The 27,207-nt window shown below is 34.3% G+C and overlaps 2 protein-coding genes across 3 annotated transcripts in view; both read right to left on the reverse strand.

Annotated features, from left to right (window-relative positions):
• LOC141283608 (A-kinase anchor protein 7) overlaps positions 1-27,207 on the reverse strand; it is a 286,494-nt gene that overhangs the window by 106,518 nt on the left and 152,769 nt on the right. The gene's annotated exons all lie outside the window — the stretch shown is intronic.
• Positions 7-27,207, reverse strand: part of LOC141283604 (rho GTPase-activating protein 18-like) — a 36,626-nt gene continuing 9,425 nt past the window's right edge. The window contains exons 2-15 of the mRNA XM_073816914.1: positions 22,181-22,389; positions 19,221-19,456; positions 16,424-16,481; positions 13,403-13,551; positions 11,266-11,431; positions 10,539-10,630; positions 9,144-9,221; positions 8,899-9,058; positions 8,731-8,813; positions 8,166-8,372; positions 6,230-6,376; positions 3,597-3,715; positions 3,357-3,412; positions 7-707 (exon numbers count right to left, since the gene is read on the reverse strand). Of these exons, the coding sequence (XP_073673015.1) occupies positions 616-707; positions 3,357-3,412; positions 3,597-3,715; positions 6,230-6,376; positions 8,166-8,372; positions 8,731-8,813; positions 8,899-9,058; positions 9,144-9,221; positions 10,539-10,630; positions 11,266-11,431; positions 13,403-13,551; positions 16,424-16,481; positions 19,221-19,456; positions 22,181-22,389 (1,852 nt within the window). The 3' untranslated portion in view covers positions 7-615. The remainder of the gene's footprint in view (positions 708-3,356; positions 3,413-3,596; positions 3,716-6,229; positions 6,377-8,165; positions 8,373-8,730; positions 8,814-8,898; positions 9,059-9,143; positions 9,222-10,538; positions 10,631-11,265; positions 11,432-13,402; positions 13,552-16,423; positions 16,482-19,220; positions 19,457-22,180; positions 22,390-27,207) is intronic.

Below are 27,207 nucleotides of genomic sequence, written 5' to 3' on the forward strand. Positions count from 1 at the left end.
ATATTATTGAAATGGTGAAGTATTCACTCCTTCAACGGTAGTGAGAATGTAATGTGAATGAGAATTACAACGACAACAAAAAATCAAGATGCCTAATGAGATTTTTTTGGCCGTTGCAAAGAGTGGAAATGTGTTTAATTATGATGAAAATATCACAATGCAAAAGTCTTAAAATCAGGCTACATTTCTCCACATACAGGTTTTTTTCATCTAGGCTGAAATATGACCTGGAGACTTTTCTGAGTTTTTTGAGAAAGCCTGGTCTCTTATTGTTGCCCTATTGTTGTACCTCCTTCAGCAATCCTCCTCAAGCGATTCAAATGTGCTAAAGAGCCAAACCACAATAAATCACTATCAGCTTTTTTGGCTTCTACTATGAATGATGTTCATGCAACTGCTACCCGAACATCTCCTGAAATCCATATCTGTGTATATTCTAGTGTTTGAGGTGTGTGGTTTGTTTAGTTTGAGCAGAGCCAAAGGATGAGGCTGAATGTACGTCAGAGGAGGGGAAATATATTCAGATCGCTCGTGTTAGTCCTCCTGCTTTCCCTTTAGTGCTCTGTTTGTGGACCGTAAGGCGCGTGGCGTGAAGGGTTGATTGGCATGCCTTGGTCAGTGCTGGACGGATTTAATGACCCACTCTGCACTGGGGTTGAGCTCCAGGAGAGCTTTGATGTATGTCTCTTCATCCAGACATCGCTCCTCTAGACAAACACAAACACATAGACATCAGACATCAGCACACTGCTGCTGCACTGGATCCTCTTTACACTGCAAAAAATGCTTTTCTAGCTTAGATTTTTTGTCTTGTTTCCAGCCAAAATATCTACAAATTCTTAAATCAAGATGGATTTTCTAGACGAGTAAAAATTATTGTCTTGTTTTCAGAAAAAAGTGTCAAAATTAACTACATTTTTGCTTCAAACAAGCTAAATTATCTGCCAATGGGGTAAGAAAAATAATCTTGTTTTCTGGTTGAAATAAGATTTTTTTTTCTTACCCCATTGGCAGATTTTTTGGCTTGTTCTAAGCAAAAACTCACTTAATTTTGACTTGTTTTTTCTGAAAACAAGAAAATAATTTTTACTCGTCTAGAAAATCCTTCCTGATTCAACAATTTTTAGATATTTTTGCTGGAATCAAGACAAAAAATCTAAGCTAGAAAAGCATTTTTTGCAGTGCAGCAGCATCGAGGCTGGATTCACAAAAATATTTTTAAGAAGTTGAGAATGTTTAAGATAAATTGTAGTTTGTAAAAAAAAATGGTATGTGATAGTAAGGCAGGTCTTGAGGAAGACTTTATAGCAAAACTGTTTATGGCCAAAAAAAAATGGCTATAAAATTTAACTTTTTTTAAAACTTTTGTTACCATCAGCTGCATAAATCACATATATGCTAAATAAATCCTATTATATGGGTCATTGTATAGAATTGGTGCAAACTGCTGTCCCACAAACAAAAAACACATCCAAAAAGCATTATTCACACTGCAAAAAACGCTTTTCTTACTGTCTTGTTTTCAGTCAAAATATCTACAATTTTTTTCATTAAGAAGGATTTTCTAGACAAGTAAAAATTATTGTCTTGTTTTAAGAAAAGTCAAAATTAAGTGAGTTTTTGCTTAGAACAAGCTAAATAATCTGCTAATGGGGTGAGCAAAAAAATTTCAATCAGAAAACATAATTTTTTCTTACCTCATTGGCAGATTAATTTGCTTGTTTCAAGCAAAAATGCACTTAATTTTGATTTTTTTTTTTTCTAAAAGCAAGACGAGAATTTTTACTCATCTAGAAAATCCTTCTTGATTTAAACATTTTTAGATATTTTGGATGGAAACGAGACCAAGTCTAAATAATAAAAGCATTTTTTGCAGTGTTAGTTTTCAAGTCAAATGTTGTCGCTGCCAAAATATTACTGTCACTACTAAAAATGTGCAGTCACGACCGAAACATGGGATGTTTTGTCAAAAAATGTATATTCACACTGATGAATCCTTAACTTTGAAATCAGTATGAGCAACCTTTTGACTTTTACAATGAAAATTCAAAATAAAACAAATCTCATAAATCACACTTGAAATATTGTTAAACATGTAACTGTTATTGATTTACCTCTGAATTATTTTTATATATATATATATATATATATATATATATATATATATATATATATATATATACACAATGTAGATGTAAGCAAACTCTTCACTATATCCCTTCTTTTTAAATGATATATTATTGTGTTTCAGTAGAGACAAATTTAGGGAGAGGACAAATATTCCAAAACAATTTAAAAATACAATACGACAATTAACTGCACAGTTACTAAAAATGTGTACCTTCACTGCAAAAAATGCTTTTCTAGTTTAGATTTTTTGTCTTGTTTCCAGCCAAAATATCTACAAATTCTTAAATCAAGAAGGATTTTCTAGACGAGTAAAAGTTATTGTCTGGTTTTCAGAAGAAAAAAAAAAACAAGCTAAAATGAAGTGCATTTTTGCTTGAAAAACAGGCAAAATAATCTGCCAATGAGGGAAGAAAAATAATCTTGTTTTCTGTTTGAAATAATATTTTTTTTCTTACCCCATTGGCAGATTATTTAGCTCGTTCTAAGCTTGTTTTTTTTCAGAAGACAAGAAAATAATTTTTACTCATCTAGAAAATCCTTCTTGATTTTAGATATTTTGGCTGGAAACAAAAAAAAACTAAGCTAGAAAAGCATTTTTTACAGTGTTGGATATTATACAATTTGCACACATACACATTTTTTTGATTTTGGACCAATTCTGTAGAATGGCCCATATACAAAATACTGTTTGTGCCTTGGTCATCAACAACAAAAAATGCTTTTCTAGCTTGATTCCAGCCAAAATATCTAAAAATTCTTGAATCAGGAAGGATTTTCTAGATAAGTAAAAATAATTTTCTTGTTTTCAGAAAAAACAAGTCAAAATTAAGTGAGTTTTTGCTTAGAACAAGCCAAAAAATCTGCCAATGGGGTAAGAAAAAAAAAATCTTATTTCAACCAGAAAACAAGATTATTTTTCTTACCCCATTGGCAGATAATTTTGCTTGTTTCAAGCAAAAATGTAGTTAATTTTGACTTTTTTTTCTAAAAACAAGACAATTTTTGCTCATCTAGAAAATCCTTCTTGATTTAAACATTTTTAGATATTTTGGCTGGAAACAAGACAAAAAATCTAAGCTAGAAAAGCATTTTTTGCAGTGAAGTGTTTCTCCTCCTTTATATGGCAACACATCTAATTGCCCCCTGAGAGACATATTTAAAAGCTGAAAATCTGTTTATTTTATCAAGTGCATTGTGTATTATTCTGTAATTAATGTGACACTCACTGATGTTTCCTCCCATCTCATAGAGACACAGATCTTCTCTTTTCACCGACAGAGACCTGTAACACAACACACAGTCAAATTCACTGAGCACAACATTTCACAATCACCTCTAGAAAATGTCATATTTTGCGCTGGATATATATCCATTTGAGCCTGAGAGTCACTAGTGCTCTCACACTTGTCAAACACTTGAATATGCATTTATTAAAGCTAATTGATGATTAGTACAGGTCTGCTCACCTCTCTTGACTGAGGAAGCGCATCAGAACATCTGAGGCCTTTAAATCCTCCGTCAGCTGTATGGCCATGGACACCATGGAGAACTGAGGAGCCTGAACCCTTATGAAGCCTCCTTCAGCCTGAACTCACACCAAACACAGCATAAACACACATCCATACTACAGAAAAACCTCTCACTGTCCTGGGACACACATGCAAACACCTACAGCTTCCCAAATCAGTACATCAACACATGCTTTGATATTAGCCTTGTAAAACATGACATATGGAATACATGTAAAAATATCATTTTTTATAGAATAGTTGATTGAACCTATTGACAAAATATTTAAAAAATGTCTGCATATGTTTATTATTTATTATATACTTCCTTCAGTCTTTTATGTTGTTTCATATTGTCTGATATTGTGAAAATATGGAGATAAAAACAGCTCAGTTTTATTCAGAAATCAAATCAATGAGATCTTTATAACAATATAATAGATACTAAAATGATATAAGTTTCAGTAGTCACTCTATACCTTCAATAATGTCTTAGTAAAATGAGATTGAAATGATTCAAATATATAATTCAATGCAATCCAATGAAGATTGAGAGATGAACAAATACACCGCAAAAATTATTTTCTTCTTTAGTATTTTCGTTTTCTTGTTTTCTAGTATAAATAAGTAAAAATGATTGAATCAGGATGCATTTACTGGAGACTTAGGATATTACACTGCAAAAAATGCATTTCTTACTTGTTTCCAGACAAAATATCTAAAAATTCTTAAATCAAGAAGGATTTTCTAGATGAGTAAAAATGATTTGCTTGTTTTCAGAAAAAACATGTCAAAATTAAGTCTGTTTTTGCTTGAAACAAGCTAAATCTGCCAGTGGGGTAAGAAAATAATATTGTTTTCTGTTTGAACTAAGGTTTTTTTTGTACCCCATTGGCAGATTATTGTTGCTTGTTTTAAGCAAAAACTAACAATATATATATATATATATATTTCTTTTTTTTTTTTTTTTTTTTTTTTTTTCTTAAATCAAAGGCTAAACAAGATTATTTTTCTTGCCCCATTGGCAGATTTTTTGCTTGTTTTAAGCAAAAACTATCAACATTTTTTTTCAGAAAACAAGACATAATATCTTAAGTCATTTTACTTGTTAAGTAATGCATCCTGATTCAAGAATTCTTCTTAGAATTCTAGTGTTTTCTAGTATAAATTTCTAAAAATTCTTGAATTCTTGAAGTAAAATGACTTAAGATATTATGTCTTGTTTTCTGAAAAAAAAAAAAAAATGTTGGTAGTTTTTGCTTAAAACAAGAAAAAAATCTGCCAATGGAGCAAGAAAAATAATCTTGTTTAGCCTTTGATTGAAGATAATTTTTCTTACCCCATTAGCAGATATTTTTTCTTGTTTTAAGCAAAAACAAACAAAATTTAGAATTTTTTTTTTTTTTCAGAAAGCAAGACATAATATCTTTAGTCATTTTACTTGTCCAGTAAATGCATCCTGATTCAAAAATTCTTAGTATTTTTGACTTTCTAGTATAAATATCTAAGGAAAAAAATATATTTTTTGCAGTGTAAACGTTCCTCTTTAAAAGATGTAAGATGTTTTGGAGGTTTGGGAAGATCATTCCTCTACTGAAGAGCAGGGAAAGTAAAGCAAAAGATCCTGATGATCAGGTTTGATTCGAGACTCACTGATTTTTCTACAAAATGATTAATGGAGAATCAAGTAAAGCCAAGCTGCTTCAGTTAAGTAAGTGTTTATCTGGAAATATTACTACAGATATTCTTACATCAACTTGATAAAATTAGTAAAGACTTGACAGCAAAAAGACACGTGAAGCACCAGCACTGGAAAAAACGCTTTTCTTACTTTGATTTTTTGTCTTGTTTCCAGCCAAAATATCTAAAAATTCTTAAATTAAGAAGGATTTTCTAGACGAGTAAATATTCTTGTCTTGTTTTCAGAAAAAAACAAGTCAAAATTAAGTGTGTTTTTGCTTGAAGCAAGCTAAATAATCTGCCAATGGGGTAAGAAAAATTATCTTGTTTTCTGTTTGAAAAATCCTAGAAAATCCTTCGTGATTCAAGAATTTGTAGAAATTTTAGCGGGAAACAAGACAAAAATATCTAAGTAAGAAAAGCATTTTTTGCAGTTAAACTCTCAGTCAGATGACAGAAGGCGAGACAGGTTGTATGTGAGAGGTTTAACAGCAAAGTCTGATCATGATGATCATTATTAAAAATTGCATATCAAATATGACAGTGCTTTTATGGGGTGGGTAAAATATCAAGACTCAAATCAAGTGTCTGTATCTGCAAGATCTTTCCGCTGTATAGAAATAACACACTTTGACAGCCATATACTGTATATTTGAGCCTGTGCATACAGTTATGTCACACTGCATTGCTCAGAGCAGATAAAGGACAAACTGTCCAACAGTGACTGCATGCAGTGTCCCTGTGTGTCCACTAGGGGTCAGAGTGGAGGCTGCTCACATTCTCAAACTCTGATTCATTCAGCTGAGTGGGAAACACTGACACACAAATGTAAAGCACAGATGTCTAAGACATCCTAATTACATTTCCCACTTAGATTTGATCTGTCCTTTAGTTCAATATGCTTCTCTCACCTCAGCATTGCTCTCCTGTTTGTTAGTGGCTCTCTCGCGGTCGTACGCCATCTTCTTCAGTAGTTTTTTAACCGCTCTGTCTCTGTTCATCTTCCGCTGGTTCTCCATGTTTTGTTTGCGCACCTGATTCAGGATGAACTTGGGAATCTAACAGACAATAAAAGACTTATTTGAGCATCTTGATCTTCCAACTTCACATACAGTAAGAAATGAACTTGAGTATTAAAGAAATGAATGATTTTATGAATCAAGGATTTAAAGTGACAGTAAAGACATTTATAATGTCACAAAAGATTTCCATTTCAATTAAATTCTGTTCTTTTGAACTTCCTGTATGTCAAAGACTAAAGACTAGAGTAATGATGCTGAAAATTCAGCCTCGATCACAGGAATCAATTACACATTTATATTCATATATTAACATAGAAAACACTAATTTAAGTTAAAATAATATGTGGCAAAAGCAGTGTTAAGTAGCACGGGTATATTTGTAGCAATAGCCAAAAATACATTGTATGGGTCAAAATGATCAATATTTCTTTTATGCCAAAAATCATTAGGATATTAAGTAAAGATCATGTTCCATGAAGATACTTTGTTAATTTCTTACTGTAAATATATCCAAACTTAATTTTTGATAAGTATTATGTATTGTTTAGAACTTCATTTGGACAACTTTAAAAGATATTTTCTCAATATTTAAATTTTTTACTACTGCACCCTCAGATTCCAAATTTTCAAATAGTTGTATCTCAGCCAATCATAACAAACCTTACATCAAAGCTTATTTATTTAGCTTTCAGATGATGTATACATCTCCATTTCGAAAAACTGACTCTTATGACTGGTTTTGTGGTCCAGGGTGACATATTTCACAATATTTATTGTATTTTTGATCAAATAAATGCAGCCAATCCCAAACTTTTAAACTGTAGAGTATAGCAACTTTTTGTTATCTTAGGGATGCACCGAAATAATAATTCTTGGCCGAAGCCGAACAAAATTACACACTGGCCTGAAGGGCGAAGGCCTATTAGCAAACATGGTTTTCCCCCATATATTTTGCAAAAAAAATTTCACCATTGCATTAAATAGCTAAATTGTGCTTTTTACAGTTTTGTCTTGCTTTTCAAAGAAAAAAATCAGTTACAAAACAACTATTTAAAAATATTTAACACTGAACATTTTTAACATTCTAGCAGACATTATAACCTACCAACAAAGCACAATTTAACTTAAAATGAATAAGTTATATAATAAGTAAAATAATATTCTTTGGCCATTTTTAAGACCCCCTTCTTGAATCAGGGATGTGTTTTTAATGGACAAATAAATGCAGCCTTGCTGAGCAAAGGAGAATGTTAGAATAAATGTATTAATAGAGCGGTTGTCATTATTTTTGTCTCACTTTTTTATTTGATTTTACAGAACAGTAAAATGCCAATACTAACATTTCTGAATGTTGACTTTTATTTAGTGGTAAACCTGCAAGAAGCCCTCAGTCGTACTTTTTGCTGGCAGCAGCAGATTTGTGAATAATTGTCATCTTTGGTCTTTGAACCCTGGCTAAGGAGCTGCTGTCAGAATAAACACAATTGGTGTCTGGTGTATTAGACAACAGAACGTTCTGGAGTTGATTGACTAATGGATGATTTCAGTCATCATACAGTAACCTTTCTCTCCTCCTGAAGACATGCGATGCGCTTCTAAAAAGTCTCGCTGTCGCTGCTTGGAATGATTCTTGTGTCTTTCTCGGACAGTTTTAAACGCTTCCACATGTTTGCTGCATTAGTGCACATCTCTATTTGATCACATCACGCCGTTGTTCGCTATAATTTATTCTGCCTTTTTGCTTATTCCGGCCGAACACAGAAAGAGCTTTTTTTTTGCTATGTTTGGCTATTGATTCTCTTACAACAAAACAAGAACCTCGTACCGTCCAGAGCAGGTTCTGGTAGCGGATGAGCAGCCGGACGATGTTGGCAGTGCCAGTGGCCATAGCAAACTCCTGCTGTTCGCTGATCTTACTGCGGAAGCCCTTCCACATGAAGATGTTGGGTGCCATCACCACTGCAACGTTGTTCAGCGTCATCTTGTTCCTGTCCTTATGGTCGATCACTCTTTGGAAGAACTCCATCAGAGCCTGAAAGACACAGAAACACTGCCTTTACATCTGCTTTAGTGTGAACTGAATGAACGTCTACATTTAACTAACACTCGTTTCTTTTTTTATTGATGAAGAGTTGACATTTTTTCTTCTAAGCCTGAGGCTTTTGCTGTGAAAAGGCTTTTACATTTGACAAAAATGGACCTTTTAATATTAAAAACAAACAAGCAAGCCCTGCCCGGATTTAAAAAGTAATGCAAAAGTAACGTAATTAGTTATTTTTTTAGGAAGTAACTCAATATTGTAATGCATTACTTTTAAAAGTAGCTTTCCCCAACACTGTCAGTGAGTAAATGTTGAGTGAACCATCGACTGAGGAAAAGGTGTGTCGTACCTTGAGAGTGTCTCTGTTGGGCTCTGGAAGCAGGAGCACCAGCAGATTGAGAGCCTGCAGCTGCTGTTTCTTAGTAGGCAGCTCTGAACAGAACCAACACACCATCATCAGAAACACAGATCACACTTTGAGCTTCACTGTCGTGTGTTAGAGCCGCGTGGGACTCACTCAGCACAGAGATGAAGGCGTTGAAGTACTCGACGGTCAGCAGAGGATACGGCAGCTCCCTGATGAACAGCTTCAGCAGACTGGCCGCGTCATGCTGTTTGAGACTCTCCCATGGGAACATGCCTTCATAAAACTTGTGTTCCAGTTCATGACAGACCGCCTGGGAAACACACACCAACAAAAAACATTACAATAACGTCAGTCGTGTCTTCCTCAGAAAAAACACATGCTAGTCTTTGTCTCACCTTGACTCTAGTAGCGGCTCCAGGTATCCGAAGCACACCCTCTGTGTCTAAACCCTGCTCCTCTATGTGAGAGACCAACTGGAAACAAAGATTTAATAGCTTGCTTTATGCTTTGGAGCTTTTCAGTGCTCGTTTAAATTGGCAGATAACAGGTACACTGCAAAAAAATGCATTTCTTACATGCATTTTTTTGCCCCGTTTCAAGAAGGATTTTTTAGATGAGTAAAAATAAAAAAAAATTTTTTTTTTTTTTTTTTAGAAAAAACAAGTCAAAATTAAGTGTGTATTTGCTTGAAACAAGCAAAATAAACTGCCAATGGGGTAGGAAAAATAATCTGGTTTTCTGTTTGAAATGAGATTTTTTTTACTTACCCCATTGGCAGATTATTTAGCTTGTTTCAAGAAAAAACACACTTCATTTTGACTTGTTTTTTCTGAAAACAAGAAAATTATTTTTATTCTTCTTGAAAATCCTTCTTGATTTAAGAATTTTATTAGATATTTTGATAAATCTAAGTAAGAAAATCATGTTTTGCAGTGTAAAGATCATGTTCCAAGGACGATATTTATATATTTATGAAATTTCCTACTGTAAATGTATCAACTTAATTTTTGATTAATAATGTGCATTGCTAAGAACTTCATTACAACTTATGGTGATTTTCTCAATATTTAGACTTTTTTTGCACCCTCAGATTCCAGATTTTCTAAAAGTTGTATCTTGGCCAAATATTGTACTGCAAAAAATACTTTTCTAGCTTAGATTTTTTGTCTTGTTTCCAGCCAAAATATCTAAAAATTCTTAAATCAAGAAGTATTTTCTAGATGAGTAAAAATTATTGTCTTGTTTTCAGAAAAAAAAGTCAAAATTAACTACATTTTTGCTTGAAACAAGCAAAATTATCTGCCAATGGGGTAAGAAAAATAATCTTGTTTTCTGGTTGAAATAAGATTTTTTTTTCTTACACCATTGGCAGATTTTTTGGTTTGTTCTAAGCAAACACTCACCTAATTTTGACTTGTTTTTTCTGAAAACATGAAAATAATTTTTACTCTTCTTGAAAATCCTTCCTTCAAGGATTCGATTCAAGAATTTTTATATATTTTGGCTGGAAACAAGACAAAAAATCTAAGCTAGAAAAGCATTTTTTGCAGTGTGTCTTATCCTAACAAACCACACATCAGTGGAAAACTTATTTATTCAAACAAATTGACCCTTATGACTGGTTTTGTGGTCCAGGGTCACAGATATTGTCATGGTGCCAGGAACCCTATATGCTTCCAATCTCAAAGGATGTCATGTAGATTGGTGGTACTTTATGAGTTATGAACACCCCTGGTCTTGCACTAGTCTCATGTTTTGGTTGGTTAGTAGTTCTGGCTCTGCTTTCTTACATGCTGCAGGATAAGAGGCACTTTAGTTCCCGGCATCCTCCGTTGGTCTTGTTCCAGCAGCGTAGAGAGAGAAACAGCAAACAAACCCGACTCTACAGATGACAAACCAGTACAGTCACAACCAGTTTCACCGCAAATACAGCCAGAAGATGATTCATAATCACATTCAGTGCTCACATGATCACACACAATTACCTAGATCATCATAAAGTTACTTTTAAAAGTAATGCATTACAATATTGCGTTACTCCATAAAAAGTATCTAATTATGTAAGTTACTTTTTATGGAAAGTAATGAGTTATGTTACTTTTTAAATCTGGGCAGGGCTTGCTTGTTTGTTTTTAATATACAAAGTTAGATTTTTAGCAAATGTAAAAGCCCTTTTACACCAAAAAGTTAATAAGTAATAAGTTAATAAGTAAGTTTTGCTTATTAGTATGGTTGAATTGGATCAACAAAGGTCAGCAGCAAAAACACTGGTTAATAAAATGGGATTAAATACATAATGGAAACAAAAAGTAATTGGTGTTACTGGTTTGACAATGTAACTTTTTTTGTAAATGAAAAAGTAATGCGTTACTTTACTAGGTATTTGGAAAAAAAGTATCTGATTACATAACTCGCGTTACTTATATTGCATTACCCCCAACACTGACCATCAATACTAATAAAAAATCGAAAACAAAGTGATGAAAGCATTAACCTGCACATATCAGAGGCACTGACCTCTCACTTTGACCTTGAGAGCTTTATGAGCCTTCACCTCGATTCCACACGTGTCGAACAGAGCGCTCATCTCAATAAGAACAAGCCTGCGAACCTTCTTCATGTCCTCAGCGGAGAGATCGCCTACTTTTGTCTGTCCGGTCTTATCCTGAGACACTTTAAAATCCTGAGACAGACGGAAAGAGGATAAACAGAATAAAATACACATTTATGACCCTGAACCACAAAACCAGTCATAAGTGTCCATTTTTTTAATTGAGAATTACATCTGAAAGCAAACAATATTTGGCCAAGATTCAACTATTTATTATTTTATTAAATCTAGAATCTGAGGATGCCAAAAAAATCTAAATATTGATCAACTTTAAAGTTGTCCAAACGAAGTTCTTAGCAATGCATATTACTAATCAAAATGTAAGTTTTTATATATTTACAGTAGGAAATTAAACATCTTCATGAACCCATATGTTGCATTTTTTACTATTGCTACAAATACACCTGTGCTTCTTAAGACTGGTTTCGTAGTTCAGGGTCGCATTTATGAAATATTACATGTTGGCTAAGGCATTCCTTTTGTTTTTTATATCATATATTACATTATATTTAGGCCTGGTTCTAGATTCTGAACATTTAAGCTTGTGTCAAGTTGAGTTTGTGAGTCATCCATCAGTGTTTGTGCTCTAGACGTTAATAGTTCCTCAAATCATGTGTCTTGTTGATCATCAGATGCACCATTTTTGGTGTATGATAAAGCAGCTAAACATTCTGACACTAAAGGAGGAACGGCATAATTAGAAACCAGCACTCAGAATACATCAACAACCACACAACAGCTAAAAACACTTATGAGTAAACATGTAATCTTTCATAAACGTGACCCTGGACTACAAAACCTGTCTGAAGCAGAAGTGTATTTGTAGCAATAGTCAAAAATGCAATGTATGGGTTCATGAAGATGTTTAGTAAATTTTCTACTGTAAATATATCAAAACGTATTTTTTGATTAGTAATATGCACTGCTAAGGACTTGAGATGATTTTCTTAGTATTTAGCTCTTTTGCATTTTTAATTAGTTGTATCTCGACCAAATATTTTCCTATCCTAAGAAACCATACATCAACAAACTTTCGAAGTTTGTCCCAAATTTTGGATTTTCTCAGTATTTGGATACATGATTTATTTACACACTGCAAAAAAATGCTTTTCTAGTTTAGATTTTTTGTCTTGTTTCCAGCCAAAATATCTACAAATTCTTAAATCAAGAAGGATTTTCTAGATGAGTAAAAATTATTGTCTTGTTTTCAGAAAAAAAGTGTCAAAATTAACTACATTTTTGCTTGAAACAAGCAAAATTATCTGCCAATGGGGTAAGAAAAATAATCTTGTTTTCTGGTTGAAATAAGATTTTTTTTTCTTACCCCATTGGCAGATTTTTTGGCTTGTTCTAAGCAAAAACTCACTTAATTTTGACTTGTTTTTTCTGAAAACAAGAAAATAATTTTTACTTGTCTAGAAAATCCTTCTTGATTTAAGAATTTGTAGATATTTTGGCTGGAATCAAGACAAAAAATCTAAGCTAGAAAAGCATTTTTTGCAGTGCAGCTGAAGAAAGAAAGACATGAACATTTTGGATGACAAGGGGGTGAGTAAATTATCTGTAAATGTTTGTTCTGAAAGTGAACTCCTCCTTTAATCTTATCCCATACTGTAGCTAAAACTTAACTATCTTACAAACTATTAAGCAGCAAATTAGGAGTTTACTGAGGGAAAAGTTGTAGTTATTTGTAATTGCTGTTAATAGTGAGCACTGGTCTCCAAACTAAACAGATTTCTGCTTTGGCAAACACCGAAGAAGTTGAAACTTGAATGAAAAAAAAAAAAACAGACAACCAGAATGCAGTTCCACAGATCATCCAGCAGAGGTCAGGTTTACTCAATAAGAGCACATAGATCTGTCAGTGATTTGACATTTTTGCACTCTAAGCATATTCAGTCAGATCAAAGGTCTCTGTGAGACTCATAACCCCATAAACATTGACATTCCTTAATCCTTAAGCATCCAATCAGTGCGAGTCATATCTCGGCACAAACACACACATGCGCGAGTGTCAACCTGACGAGTGAATGTCTGACTCACGGGTAACCTGTCGTCAGCTTCATTCTGGGGCTGGGTAACCTTCAGCCCTTCTTTGTAGATAAGTGCTTGCTCGGAGAACGACACCTCCAGGTTAATGTCCGTCTCAGCGTCAGCTCCGCCCCCTGGAGCGCCAGGCTCCACCCCATTACCTAACCAAACAATAAACACATCCACAATAACATTACCAAAAACACAGGTGCAGCTGTGTTGGTGTCCTTGAGTGACACTTTACCATCTTGCATCACTCTTCACTGATTAAATAGTTACCTAAATCAGGCTAGTCAAAGTCCAGCAATCACAGACGTCATTATTTGCACTGCAAAAAAATGCTTTTCTTACTAGTCTTATTTGAAGTAAAAATATCTAAAAATTCTTAAATCAAGGAGAATTATCTAGACAAGTAAAAATTATTTTCTTGTTTTCAGAAACAAGTTAGAACAAGCGAAATAATCAGCCAATGGGGTAAGAAAAACCATCTTATTTCAAACAGAAAACAAGATTATTTTTCTTACCCCATTGGCAAAGTATTTTGCTTGTTTCAAGCAAAAATGCACTTAATTTTGACTTGTTTTGTCTGAAAACAAGAAAATCCTTTTAGATATTTTGGCTTCAAACGAGTCAAAAAACTCTAAGAAAAGCATTTTTTGCAGTGGTCAGAGCTAACTGAGACAACAACTACAACTGCAAACCAACATTATAATCTGTCTGGAGGACTTGCATTGCATGCTGAATCTGAGTTAAGGCCACTTTTAACAAATGACCCTTGATTTCATACCTGTAATTGTGAACGCGGCTCAGTTTTTGTCTCGTTTCCAGCCAAAATATCTACAAATTCTTAAATGAAGACGGATTTTGTAGACAAACAAAAATTAGTTTCTTGTTTTCAGAAAAAAGTCCAAATTAAGTGAGTTTTTGATTAGAACAAATAAAATAATCTGCCAATGGGGTAAGCAAAAAAATCTTATTTTGCTTCTTTCAACCAAAAACGCACTTAATTTTTGACAATTTTTACTTGTTTAGAAAATCCTTCTTGATTTAAGAATCGTTAGATATTTTGGCTGGAAACAAGACAAAAAAATCTAAGTAATAAAAGCATGTTTAGCAATGTACTGCAATATGAGCAAAGCAGAGCCAAACACAGCAGTGCTAGAACATTTAGCAACAGACAACCAATCATTAACTAAATGTCTCATGCGCTATTTTAAGTTGGAAAGATTTTCACATGCTCTATTTAGTTTCAGTAACTAAGAAAAACTTGAACAGCAACAGGAAACGCCTACATTGAATGAATAGAAACACCTACTATTAATAGTAATATTATTAGTTTGTTTAAAAAGCATAGTAGTTTTCTATAGATCTGAAATGTCAGATCAGTGGATGCTGCACTTGTCAAAACTGATGTTATTAACTTTGCAAATAGGTAAATAAGAGCATTAACTCAATGTTTATCCCTCTGGTTTTGTTTGGTCATTTTAGAGCGGGAAAAAAATGCTTTGAATTTTTAAAAATTGCTACTTCTTTGGAATGGTACAAAACTATGTAACATTTATGGCAGTCCCTATGGACCACAAATTTCAAAATTCGACTTGATTCTAAAAAGTTTAAATGTCACACTTGTGTCGTTCCCGGTCAAAAATGACCGCCAATGGAAATGAATGGGAAATATGCACAAATACAAATACGAAAATACAGAGAATTTTTTTGTGTGTGCAATTCACAAATCTTTCACAATGCATAAAAAGAGTGCACAGCAATGAAGGTGTGACACTATAAAATATCAGGAACACAAAATAGATGCACTCTACACACATACATAAACTAGTGTGACTAACAAAAAGCATGTTTTTGCAAATGCATGAAATAAAATCAATAAATCGATTAAAAATGCAATAAAAACAGACCCCAAGGATTGGTGTGGCTGTAACAATATAGCACAATTGAGCTAGAAGACTCAAACAAGACGTTGAAATCAGATTAATTACCCGCTGAAAAAGAATTCATGTTAATTCCTGTTACATTTTTGTTGAATTTTAATTTTATGTGTAACAAAGTGTCTTTCTCTGTGTTCAGGTTTTTTCAAAAATTTGCATTAATGCATTTCAAACTAAAAAAACCTATACAAGATGTTGTCTTTAAGAATGTCTAAATTTATATCCAAATCCAGAACTTAAATAAGTCTTTATATCTAAAAACAACTAGAGAATTTATAAGCTTTTTATATAGAGCTATATAGGAATCTAGTGGCTAAACTAAGGAATTGCAGATGTTTTTCCTTTTTTTTTTTTTTTTACTTCAACCAGATGGTACTTATCCAACTTCAAAAATTTGATTTTTTAAAGGCTCTCTATTTTAACATTAAATATTGCAATAATTGAAAATTAATATAAAAATCTATTTATGTATATTTTTTCTAAAAAATACATTATTTATTATTATTATTATTATTATGTTCAATGGGGAAAAAATGAACATGACTATGACATAAATATTAATTAGTACCATGAAATATTCTCTTAATAAAAATAATAATAATTATGGAACAAAAATATGTTACATTGATATTACTGATAATTAAAAAAATCCATGTCAAAACTTGACAACCCAGGATTGATTACTAACTCAGGGTAAAGTATGAACACTATAAAACATAAAACCAGATAACCCATCAGCATAAAAAGCTCATGCGCTGACTAGAAATGACTTTACAACACCTCTATCATATGTATTTCCATCAGCCTATAGTTGATTATCATTTACATTGAAAACAAACTATTTATCTTCTGCTTGTATCTATGTACAGGTGTGTATGACATAAGGTGACGCAGAGGACGCTGACAGACAACTTTTATATCAGTGAAATGTTTCATTTTCAGTTACAAAAGCCATGGACATCTCAGCATTTCTCTCAGCGTGATGCTTTGCCATTTCAAGTTGCTCAGTCGTGCAGTTAAACACTAGATGTGAACATGTTCAGGAATGCCATAAAACAGAAGCTTTAACACTTTAACTCATGACACATACCCAGTCCTTCCACTTCCTGTTTATTGCTCCCACTTCTTTCTGTGGATTCAGCCTCATCCTGTCAGAAAAAGAAAGCGATGAAAAACAAGAGAAACAAACTGTTGGCATGTGCCATGAATCAGTGCATCAACATAAACTGGGATCCAAAAGTCTAAGACCAGATCAGATTCTGCCTTTCTAGGTGACTAATACATCAGTGAGTAAGTGACACTGATCATGTGAGTCTTTGCATAGATTGTCAGTTTTTGATGCTCTTTGGATCATCTCAGATCATGCTGGAATAGCAGGAGCATCAGATGTTGTTCTCCATTTCTCAGAGCCTTAGACTTTCAGTCTTCTCAGTATCGATTATTTAGGGCTGCATCTAGCAGAAACATAAATCACAACTTGTGGCTGTCCTTAATAAACCACTCAAAATGGCACAATAAATGACGATAATGTCTGTGATTTATCATGCATCCTTTAAGCTGTAAATAGTCCTTCACTTTTTTACATAATCTCAGTTATTTATTACACTGTGCTGAAATGTATATTAACAGGAAACTACTGTGCAATTGGTGACACTGTAACAGCCTGTAAAAAAATGTCAGAAAGGCTGCGTTTAGACTGCAACGCTTAATGCACAGATTCAATCTTTGAAACCATTTTTGTCCCACCTGTTTATATTCACTTTTACAAATCATTTTCTCACCTCCTTGTCATTCAAGATGTTCATGTCTTTCTTTCTTCAGTTGTAAAGAAAGTATGTGTTTTGAGGAAAACATTTCAGGGTTTCTTTCCATATAGTGGACTTCTATGGTGTTTGCGAGTTTGGATTTCCAAAATGCAGCTTAAATGCAGCTTCAAAGGGCTCCAGCCGAGGAAGTAGGGTCTTATCTAGCCAAACAATCAGCTATTTTCTAAAACAATTGACAATTTATATACTTTTAACCTCAAACGCTCATCTTGTCTAGCTCTGCGTGAACTGTGTGTTTTCTGGTTCAAGACAGTTAGGGTATGTCGAAAAACTCCCATTTTCTCCTCCAACTTTAAAATCGTCCTACATCGCTGTGGAAGTACCAATCAAGGGTTTACAAAGTGAGCGTGCAAAGAAGGTCAAACGCCCTTTACAAAAACCAAAAAAGCTAAATCAGCAATATCGGATGATTTTGAAGTTGGAGGAGAAAATGAGAGTTTTTCGACATACCCTAACTGTATTGTTCCAGAATACACACAGTTCATGCAGAGCTACACAAGACGGGCATTTGAGGTTAAAAAGTATATACATTGTATTTTTTTTTATCGTTTCGCTAGATAAGACCCTTCTTTCCTCAGTGGTGATAGTTTAGAGCTCTTTAAAGCTGCATTTAAACTGCATTTTGGAAGTTCAAATTCGGGGCACCATAGACGTCCACTATATGGAGAGAAATCCTGAAATGTTTTCCTCAAAAAACATAAATTCTTTTACGACTGAAGACTTTGAATTTACTGCTTATACCAGAAACATAGTAAGGACGTTGTTAAAATAGTCCATGCGCCATCAGTGGTTCAACTGTAATTTTATAAAGCTATGAGAATACTTTTTGTGCTCGAAGAAATCAAAAATAATGACTTTATTCAACAATTTCTTTTCTCAATTATTTATCAAAGTGATTAAAGACATAATTTTCCTTTATGGATAAACAAATTATTTTAAAACTGTCACTGATGTGTGAAGTGGAAAATTTTTATTAACTGAATTACTACAATAAAACAGTAGTTATTAATAAAATTCAAGGAGCAGCAGCTCAAAATCTGTTTCTGTGCTCTGAATATCTCTGCATGGTCTATATATAAAGTTTACGCTTCAAAAAAAGAAACAGCTTTTTTTTGTGCGGGAGCACAAACAGGCAACATTTACATCATATTACAAGATTTGTGGGTAAATATTTCTCCCTTGACTTGTGATGAATCTGATATACGTGTTTAGACGCAGGTCCAGATATCCAGTATGTATCTGATTTAAAAACCACATTTGGAAGTAGCTCAAAACAGATTAGCTCAGCAGATTTTTGTCTTCACATGTGTGCTTTACAAGTGTGCAACAATATCTAATCTCGGTCATCCTGCTGAAGCTTTGTCATCAAATGTAACGAATTACGTTAGTTAGTTACTTTTAAAAGTAATGCATTACAATATTAGGTCACACTTTATATTAGGTGGCCTTAACTATTATGTACTTACGTCAAAAGATAAGTACAATGTAAAAGCCCTTTCACACCAAAAGCCTCAGGCTGACGGAAAAATAAATTAATTTCTGTAAAGTAGAACGAAGAAGAAGAAGGTTTAACACTCCTCAGAAATAAAAACAAAGAAAATCAAATGTTAGTTTAATTTTTGCTTATTAGTATGATTGCATTGGATCATCTAAGGTCAGAAACAAAGGCACTGGTTGATAAAATTAGTATAATTTAACATATTTAATTATTGCAGGTTTGCGTCATATTCTAAGTTGCATTTCACTGTTTTTATTCATTTTGAGTGAGATGAATTAATGCATGTACTAAAGTAAAAATTTACTCCCGATTTCTCTCAACATGAGGACAGGAGAGCTTTCAACCAATAACTGGGGAAAAAATTAACTAGGATATTTTCTTGTAAATTAAAAAGTAATGCGTTACTTTACTAGTTACTTGAAAAAAGTAATCTAATTACGTTACTTTTAATGCGTTATCCGCAACACTGCCCATGGCAACCCTGTTAATATCTTTATTTACATATGACATACTGTATTAGGGGCAGAAACAGCATTGTGCACAGCATTAATGTGCTCACGTACTTTACTCTGTGAATCAGGTGATGGTTTAAAGATCTCTCGAACATCTGGTACAGCGTATGGTTTGTTGCGTTTGCGTAGCGTCTGTTTGAGCGTCTCCACACGTCTCTCCACGGCGGCCGCTTGCGTTCGGGTCAGAGTTGACAATAGAACGATGCTGTCCTCGCCGTCTGAAGCTGATTCGTCGAACAGCGTCCCAAGCCCCGCCTCCATGAGCCACGCCTCCTCCTGCTCACCCTCTGCAGGACACAACACAAGATGAACATACAGCACTGACACTCACTATCTTACTTGCTTTGTTGTATTCTCCTCATAAATGATTTTATGTGAGTCACAATGTGTTATTTTCATCACGGCTGTGGTGAGGAGGAATGCATTAATCCAGCTCTGACAGGAAACAGAAATATCTTCCTTTTCCGGTCACTTCACAATTCAGACACCCACAGAGGTTAAGGAAGTCACAGTTTGTTGTTCCTTTAGGGGCAAACAATTCCCGCTGATGTCAAGACTGATCTCTGTCTGTGGTTTTTATTGTATTGTTCTTCCTGCAAGTTAAGCCCATTGTTCTTACACATGGAGAACATAAATATACAACACCACATACAGAGCCTTTAAGAAGAGTTCGGATTTAAAATGTAAAAATGGTAAATATATTAAACATGATTTCCTGCTACAATAATCAGTTTTTAAAAGTAATGCATTACAATATTGAGTTACTCCTTAAAAAAGTAACTAATTACGTTACTTAGTTACTTTTTATGGAAAGTAATGCGTTACGTTAGCGTTACTTTTTAAATCTGGGCAGGGCTTGCTTGTTAGTTTTTAATATAAAAAAATATAAAAATTACTTACTTGAAAAAAATAACTCAGATATTTTCTTGTCATTTAAAAAGTAATGCATAACTTCACTAGTTACTTGAAAAAGTAATATTATTAAGTAACTTCCGTTACTTGTAATGTGTTACCCCCAACACTGACCATAACACACATGGAAATAGAGAAATATTCAATCTTGTGGTATAAAAAGCATACCATTCATAAGGCTACCCAGGTCAAGCAGTATAGTTAAATTTTCCATTTACTCAAAGAAATCATTTTAGTCCATCTATTTTTGAAGTTTCAAACCATGCAGCTCTTCAAACAACATTCAAGGCCTCTCTTCTGTTTCCTGTCATTTTTATGAGTTTAAACATAAAAGTGAGTCTAATACTTCACTGGAAAAAATGCTTTTCTTCTTAGATTCTTTGTCTTGTTTCCAGCCAAAATATCTAAAAAAAATATCTTATATCAAGAAGGATTTTCTAGACAAGTAAAAAATGTCAAATGTTTCTAGACAGAAAAAACAAATCAAAATTAAGTTTGATTTTGCTTGTAACAAAGATTTCTTTGCTTACCCCATTGGCAGATTATTTAGCTTGTTCTAAGCAAAAACTCACTTAATTTTGACTTGTTTTTTTCTGAAAACAAAAAGAAATAATTTTTACTTCTAGATTCAATAATTTTTAGATATTTTGGCTGGAAACAAGACAAAAAATCTAAGTAAGAAAATTATTTTTGCAGTGTTTGAGGTATTGTTTAGGAGCTTCCCGTTTTTCCACTGATTGTGGTTCAGAGAGGTACTGTGTGTGCCAGCTGTGAGACAGAAATGTGAGTGCAAGTCATGTTTTAATCTTGCTTCATACTGCATGCTGAACTAAGCAGAAAACACGCTGAAAATGTACAAGAAACCCATTTGTCATCACAATCTTTTGCAACATAGCCTTTTACATAGAGCCATACAAAATAATGGTGCTAATGACTCACCATTTGTTTGAAAAAAAGAAGTCTGTAAACTCTTAAAAATAAATATGCTTCACGATGCCATAGAAGAACCTTTTTTGTCTAAATGGTTTCATAAAGAACCTTAAACATCTGAAGAACCTTTCTGTTTCACAAAAGGTTCTTTGTGAAAAAAGAAGGCTCTTCAGATTATAAAAAGGTAAGAAAAAGATGGTTCTTTAAAGAACCTTTGACTAAATGGTTCTTTGTGGAACCAAAAATGGTTCTTCTATGGCATCGCTGTGAATAACCTTTTAAAGCACTTTTATTTTAAAGAGTGTAGGGTTTAATCCACATACAGTAATATGCATTGCTAAGAACTTCATTTGGACAACTTTAAAGGTGTTTTATTTTTCAGCATTTTTTGCACCCTCACATTCTTGATTTTCAAATAGTTGTATTTATTCAGCAGATAAACTCAATTTCACAAAATCGGCTCTTGTGACTGGTTTTGTGGTCCAGGGTCACATATAAATGTCTTATTCTGCATGACCATATTTTAGATCCCTTAATCTACCCCATACCTAAACTTAACAACTACCTTACTAATTATTAATAAGCAACATGTTAGGAGTTTATTGAAAAGTAATTTATAGTCACAAAATTGTGCACTGCAAAAAAAAAAAAAAAAAAAATGCATTTCTTACTTAGATTTTTTGTCTCGTTTCCAGCTAAAATATCTGAAAACTCCTAAATCAAGAAGGATTTTCTAGACGAGTAAAAATTATTGTCTTGTTTTCAGAAAAAAAAAATCTAAATTAAGTGAGAACAAGCTGAATAATCTGCCAATGGGATAAACAAAAAAAAATCTTATTTCAAACAGAAAACAAGATTATTTTTCTTACCCCATTGGCAGATTATTTAGCTTGTTTCAAGCAAAAACACACTTAATTTAGATTTTTCTTTTCTGAAAACAACAATTTTTACTCGTCTAGAAAATCCTTCTTGATTTAAGAATTTTTAGATATTTTGGCTGGAAACAAGAGCATTTTTTTCCAGTGTGACTATAGTTTCTAATTAATGTTCATATTTAAAAGCAGTCTTCGATTTAATAATCCAAAACTAGTTTTATTTTCTGTACAGAGCTGCATCTGTGAGGCTTAGGGGTGGTTCATTGTAATGCAGGTAAAGCAGGCGGTTCTTACCATCAGCCACCTTCAGCTGCACATCCTCCTGAGTCTCTGTGTCTCCGCTGCGCTGGATGATCTCTACCTCTTTGTAGTAGTCCACCATGGCCTGCTCGTCCAGAGAGTCCTGGGAGCTGCAGCGCTGGTATGGTGCCTTACCTGAGCTGGAGCCCAGAGCCGCACCGGCCGCTTTGCACCGCTGGACATTGTACTGGCCGGTTTTGCGGCTGCGAGAACACAGGTAAGGAGACAGAGATGTGAAATACACTAAATCATCATGTGAAATGCTTTAATTACATTCGAGCAGTCACAGTTCATACTCAAACATCACTAAAACTAGTGCTGTCTGCAGCAGCTCTTAAATCCTAGTGCAGCAGCTCACACTGCAAAAAAAACGCTTTTCTTACATAGATTTTTTGTCTTGTTTCCAGCCAAAGTATCTAAAGATTCTTAAATCAAGAAGGATTAAGAGGGTAAGAAAAATAATCTTGTTTTCTGTTTGAAATTAGTTTTTTTTTCTTACCCCATTGGCAGATTCTTTTGCTTGTTTCAAGCAAAAACTCACTCAATATTTACTTGATTTTTCTGAAAACAAGACGTCTAGAAAATCCTTCTTGATTTAAGAATTTTTAGATATTTTGGCAGGAAACAAGACAAAAAATCTAAGTAATAAATGCATTTTTTCCAGTGTAACATTGCAACCACCTAAGACAAAAACAAAGGCCACTTTAACACAAGCACTTCTCTGTTTGCACTGGACTCAGTGAATCATCAGCATCTGACAATAGTGCGGAGGAAATGTATTTTTAATGAGGGAAACTTTGTGATTGAAAAGTGTATCTGTTGACTGAAATTCACCACCTAGAGCACTGCAAAAATGATTTTCTTCCTTGGTATTTTTGTCTTGTTCTCTAGTACAAATATCTAAAAATTCTTCTTAAATCAGAATGTGTGTTTACTTTACTTACTAAGATATTATGTTAAAAATTAGTTCGTTTTTACTTAAAACAAGCTAAATGATCTGCCAGTGGGGCAAGAAAAATCATCTTGTTTAACCTTTGAATTAAGATTATTTTTCTTGCCCCAATGGCAGATAATTTTGCTTGATTTAAGCAAAAACGAACAAAATTTGAATAGTCTTTTCAGAAAACTAGACATAATATCTTAAGTCATTTTACTTCTCAAGTAAACACATCCTGGTTTAAGAATTTTAGAGATACTAGAAAACAAGATAATAAAAATCATTTTTGCAGTAACTCGGCAGTTTTACACACTAAACACTAAGGCCTGGTTTCACAGACGGGGCTTAGACTAAACCAGGATTAGCCCATAGTTCAATTAGGGCATTTTATGCAGTTTTTTATAGGTTTACTTAGAAAAAACATTACTGGTGTGCATCTTGAGACAAAACAAAGGCACTGATATATTTTAAGATCAGTCAGTGCAAGTTTTGTTTAGTTGAAACAGCTCAGACTTACATTTTAGTCTAGGACTAGGCTTAAGCCTTGTCTGTGAAACCGGGGGTAAGACTGCAAATATTTATGTTTATTAAAAATGTATTTGTTGCATATTTGTTAACTTTTTTACATATTATTCGTTTTACTTCATTCTAAATTGTTGTAAAGTTTGTACTAGAGATGCAACAAATGATTCTTTCATTATTCATGATTATTCATTTATTTAGTTTTATTTATTATAAAATCTCAAAACAATAAATCAAAAAAATTAACTTAAAAACATTAATGTTGTCCTTCAAACAATATCCAATGCAAACAAATATTGAACGTATCCATGCTATAAAGCACCAATATCATTTTTCTTACCATTTTTTAAGTAGAAGTTAAATTTACATTAAAAATGATAATACAGAAAAACAAAAGCACAGACTAAATGTCAACTGATACAAGGCAGTAGAAACATTTACGGATCTGAACATAGCAATTATATTACATTTATACTTTATTACAACATGATAACGTTTACAACTATAGAATGTAAGTTTTGCACTGAAAAAATTAGTTGTTGCATTCTTAGTTTAAAACCAAATCATTCTAAGAAGGTATCAGGCATTATTTACAGTTAATTGATGTTTTGATGTGAGAAACCTAGACTAGTACTATGTAATAAGGGGGACTTCAGGGGAATATGCTACAAAAGTGCAGAATATGATTCTTCAGATTATGAGCTTTGAGCCCTTTCTTTTTAATCGATGCATGACACAGCAGGCATGAAGAGTCCCGCTGCTCACCCGGCCAGAAGGATCAAGCCAGGAAGAGTGAAAAATAAGCCTCTGTCCTATGAGGACATAAAGATGCTATTGTCAGGCTGATTGTTAGGCTGTTTGTGCGGGGCAGGACACGCAGAGCTCTCCCATGGTTTATACAGACTGCTTTATTCCCTTTCAGGATGAACGTATGAATAAACGCTCAAAGCTCAGCATTCTTCACTCTTCAGCTACTGGAAGACATCAAGCAGTTTTTATTGGAGATTTCAGTGCAGTGAGGTTGTAATGGGGGCAGCGGCTCTCGCTCCTCTGGAAAACGGTGAGCGAGCAGAAGTGTGCTGCCAGTAGCTCTCCAGTTTCTAGGTCACGGCCGCTTTAGGACTGAACCTGTAACTCTGCATTAGTGGCCAGTGGTGGATGAAGCAAACAAATCAAGTGCTTGAGTAGAAGTACAGATACCCTAATAAAACAGTACTCCAGTAAAAGTATTGTGTACTAATCAAAAGCATTTTATATCTACTGTCATCTGAATCAGTGAGCAGGCAGGAGACTCGCTTTGAGTTGTTTTCTGGAGATTCGCTGAGTGGATCAGTGGCAGGAGACTCACTCTACATCAGATCATTTGAATCAGTGAGTTGAAGACTCGCTCTGAATGGATCATTTGAATCAGTGAGTTGAAGACTTGCTCTGAACGGATCATTTGAATCAGTGAGTTGAAGACTCGCTCTGAATGGATCATTTGAATCAGTGAGTTGAAGACTCGCTCTGAATGGATCATTTGAATCAGTGAGTTGAAGACTTGCTCTGAACGGATCATTTGAATCAGTGAGTTGAAGACTCGCTCTGAATGGATCATTTGAATCAGTGAGTTGAAGACTTACTCTGAATGGATCATTTGAATCAGCGAGTTGAAGACTTACTCTGATCGGATCATTTGAATCAGCGAGTTGAAGACTTGCTCTGAACGGATCATTTGAATCAGCGAGTTGAAGACTTACTCTGATCGGATCATTTGAATCAGCGAGTTGAAGACTTACTCTGATCGGATCATTTGAATCAGTGAGTTGAAGACTTGCTCTGAATGGATCATTTGAATCAGTGAGTTGAAGACTTGCTCTGAACGGATCATTTGAATCAGTGAGTTGGAGACTCGCTCTGAATGGATCTTTTGAATCAGTGAGTTGAAGACTCGCTCTGAACGGATCATTTGAATCAGTGAGTTGAAGACTCGCTCTGAACGGATCATTTGAATCAGTGAGTTGAAGACTCGCTCTGAACATATCATTTGAATCAATGAGTTGGAGACTCGCTCTGAACGGATCATTTGAATCAGTGAGTTGGAGACTCGCTCTGAACAGATCATTTGAATCAGTGAGTTGGAGACTTGCTCTGAACGGATCTTTTGAATCAGTGAGTTGGAGACTCGCTCTGAACGGATCATTTGAATCAGTGAGTTGAAGACTCGCTCTGAACATATCATTTGAATCAGTGAGTTGGAGACTCGCTCTGAACGGATCATTTGAATCAGTGAGTTGGTGACTCGCTCTGAACATATCATTTGAATCAGTGAGTTGGTGACTCGCTCTGAACATATCATTTGAATCAGTGAGTTGGAGACTCACTCTGAATGGATCATTTGAATCAGTGAGTTGGAGACTCACTCTGAATGGATCATTTGAATCAGTGAGTTGGAGACTTACTCTGAACAGATCTTTTGAATCAGTGAGTTGGAGACTTACTCTGAACAGATCTTTTGAATCAGTGAGTTGGTGACTCGCTCTGAACATATCATTTGAATCAGTGAGTTGGAGACTTACTCTGAACAGATCTTTTGAATCAGTGAGTTGGAGACTCGCTCTGAATGGATCCTTTGAATCAGTGAGTTGAAGACTCGCTCTGAATGGATCATTTGAATCAGTGAGTTGAAGACTCGCTCTGAATGGATCATTTGAATCAGTGAGTTGGAGACTCGCTCTGAATGGATCATTTGAATCAGTGAGTTGGAGACTCGCTCTAAACAGATCATTTGAATCAGTGAGTTGGAGACTTGCTCTGAACAGATCATTTGAATCAGTGAGTTGGAGACTTGCTCTGAACGGATCTTTTGAATCAGTGAGTTGAAGACTCGCTCTGAACATATCATTTGAATCAGTGAGTTGGAGACTCGCTCTGAACGGATCATTTGAATCAGTGAGTTGGTGACTCGCTCTGAACATATCATTTGAATCAGTGAGTTGGTGACTCGCTCTGAACATATCATTTGAATCAGTGAGTTGGAGACTCACTCTGAATGGATCATTTGAATCAGTGAGTTGGAGACTTACTCTGAACAGATCTTTTGAATCAGTGAGTTGGAGACTCGCTCTGAATGGATCATTTGAATCAGTGAGTTGGTGACTCCCTCTGAATGGATCTTTTGAATCTGCGAGTTGTTTACTAGAGACTCGCACAAACCGAGCTGTTGATGGCACAACAGCTGCAACACACCAATGAATCATTCAAAAAAGTAAATCTTTAAAATAAACAGATTTTGTAGATGGTTGTAATTTTATATGAGGGTATATAAAACTGTGGTATTCAGAATGTATGCACTCCTCCCTTAAGAACACACTAAAACACAAGCAATTAAATCCAAAGAATTGTATGTGACAGATCGCCACCAAACGTCTTTCATTATCAAAGTGGTGATTACAGGCATCACTGTGTTTCACTTTCACTTTAGTTCACCGGTTTGATCAGCATGCTGTCCTAATGCTTATCAATCACACCTCAACATACTGCTCACAAATGCTTAAAGAGGCCTAGACTGAATTCACTGGCC

Source organism: Garra rufa, chromosome 13, assembly GCF_049309525.1.
Source record: "Garra rufa chromosome 13, GarRuf1.0, whole genome shotgun sequence".
NCBI lineage: Eukaryota > Metazoa > Chordata > Actinopteri > Cypriniformes > Cyprinidae > Garra > Garra rufa.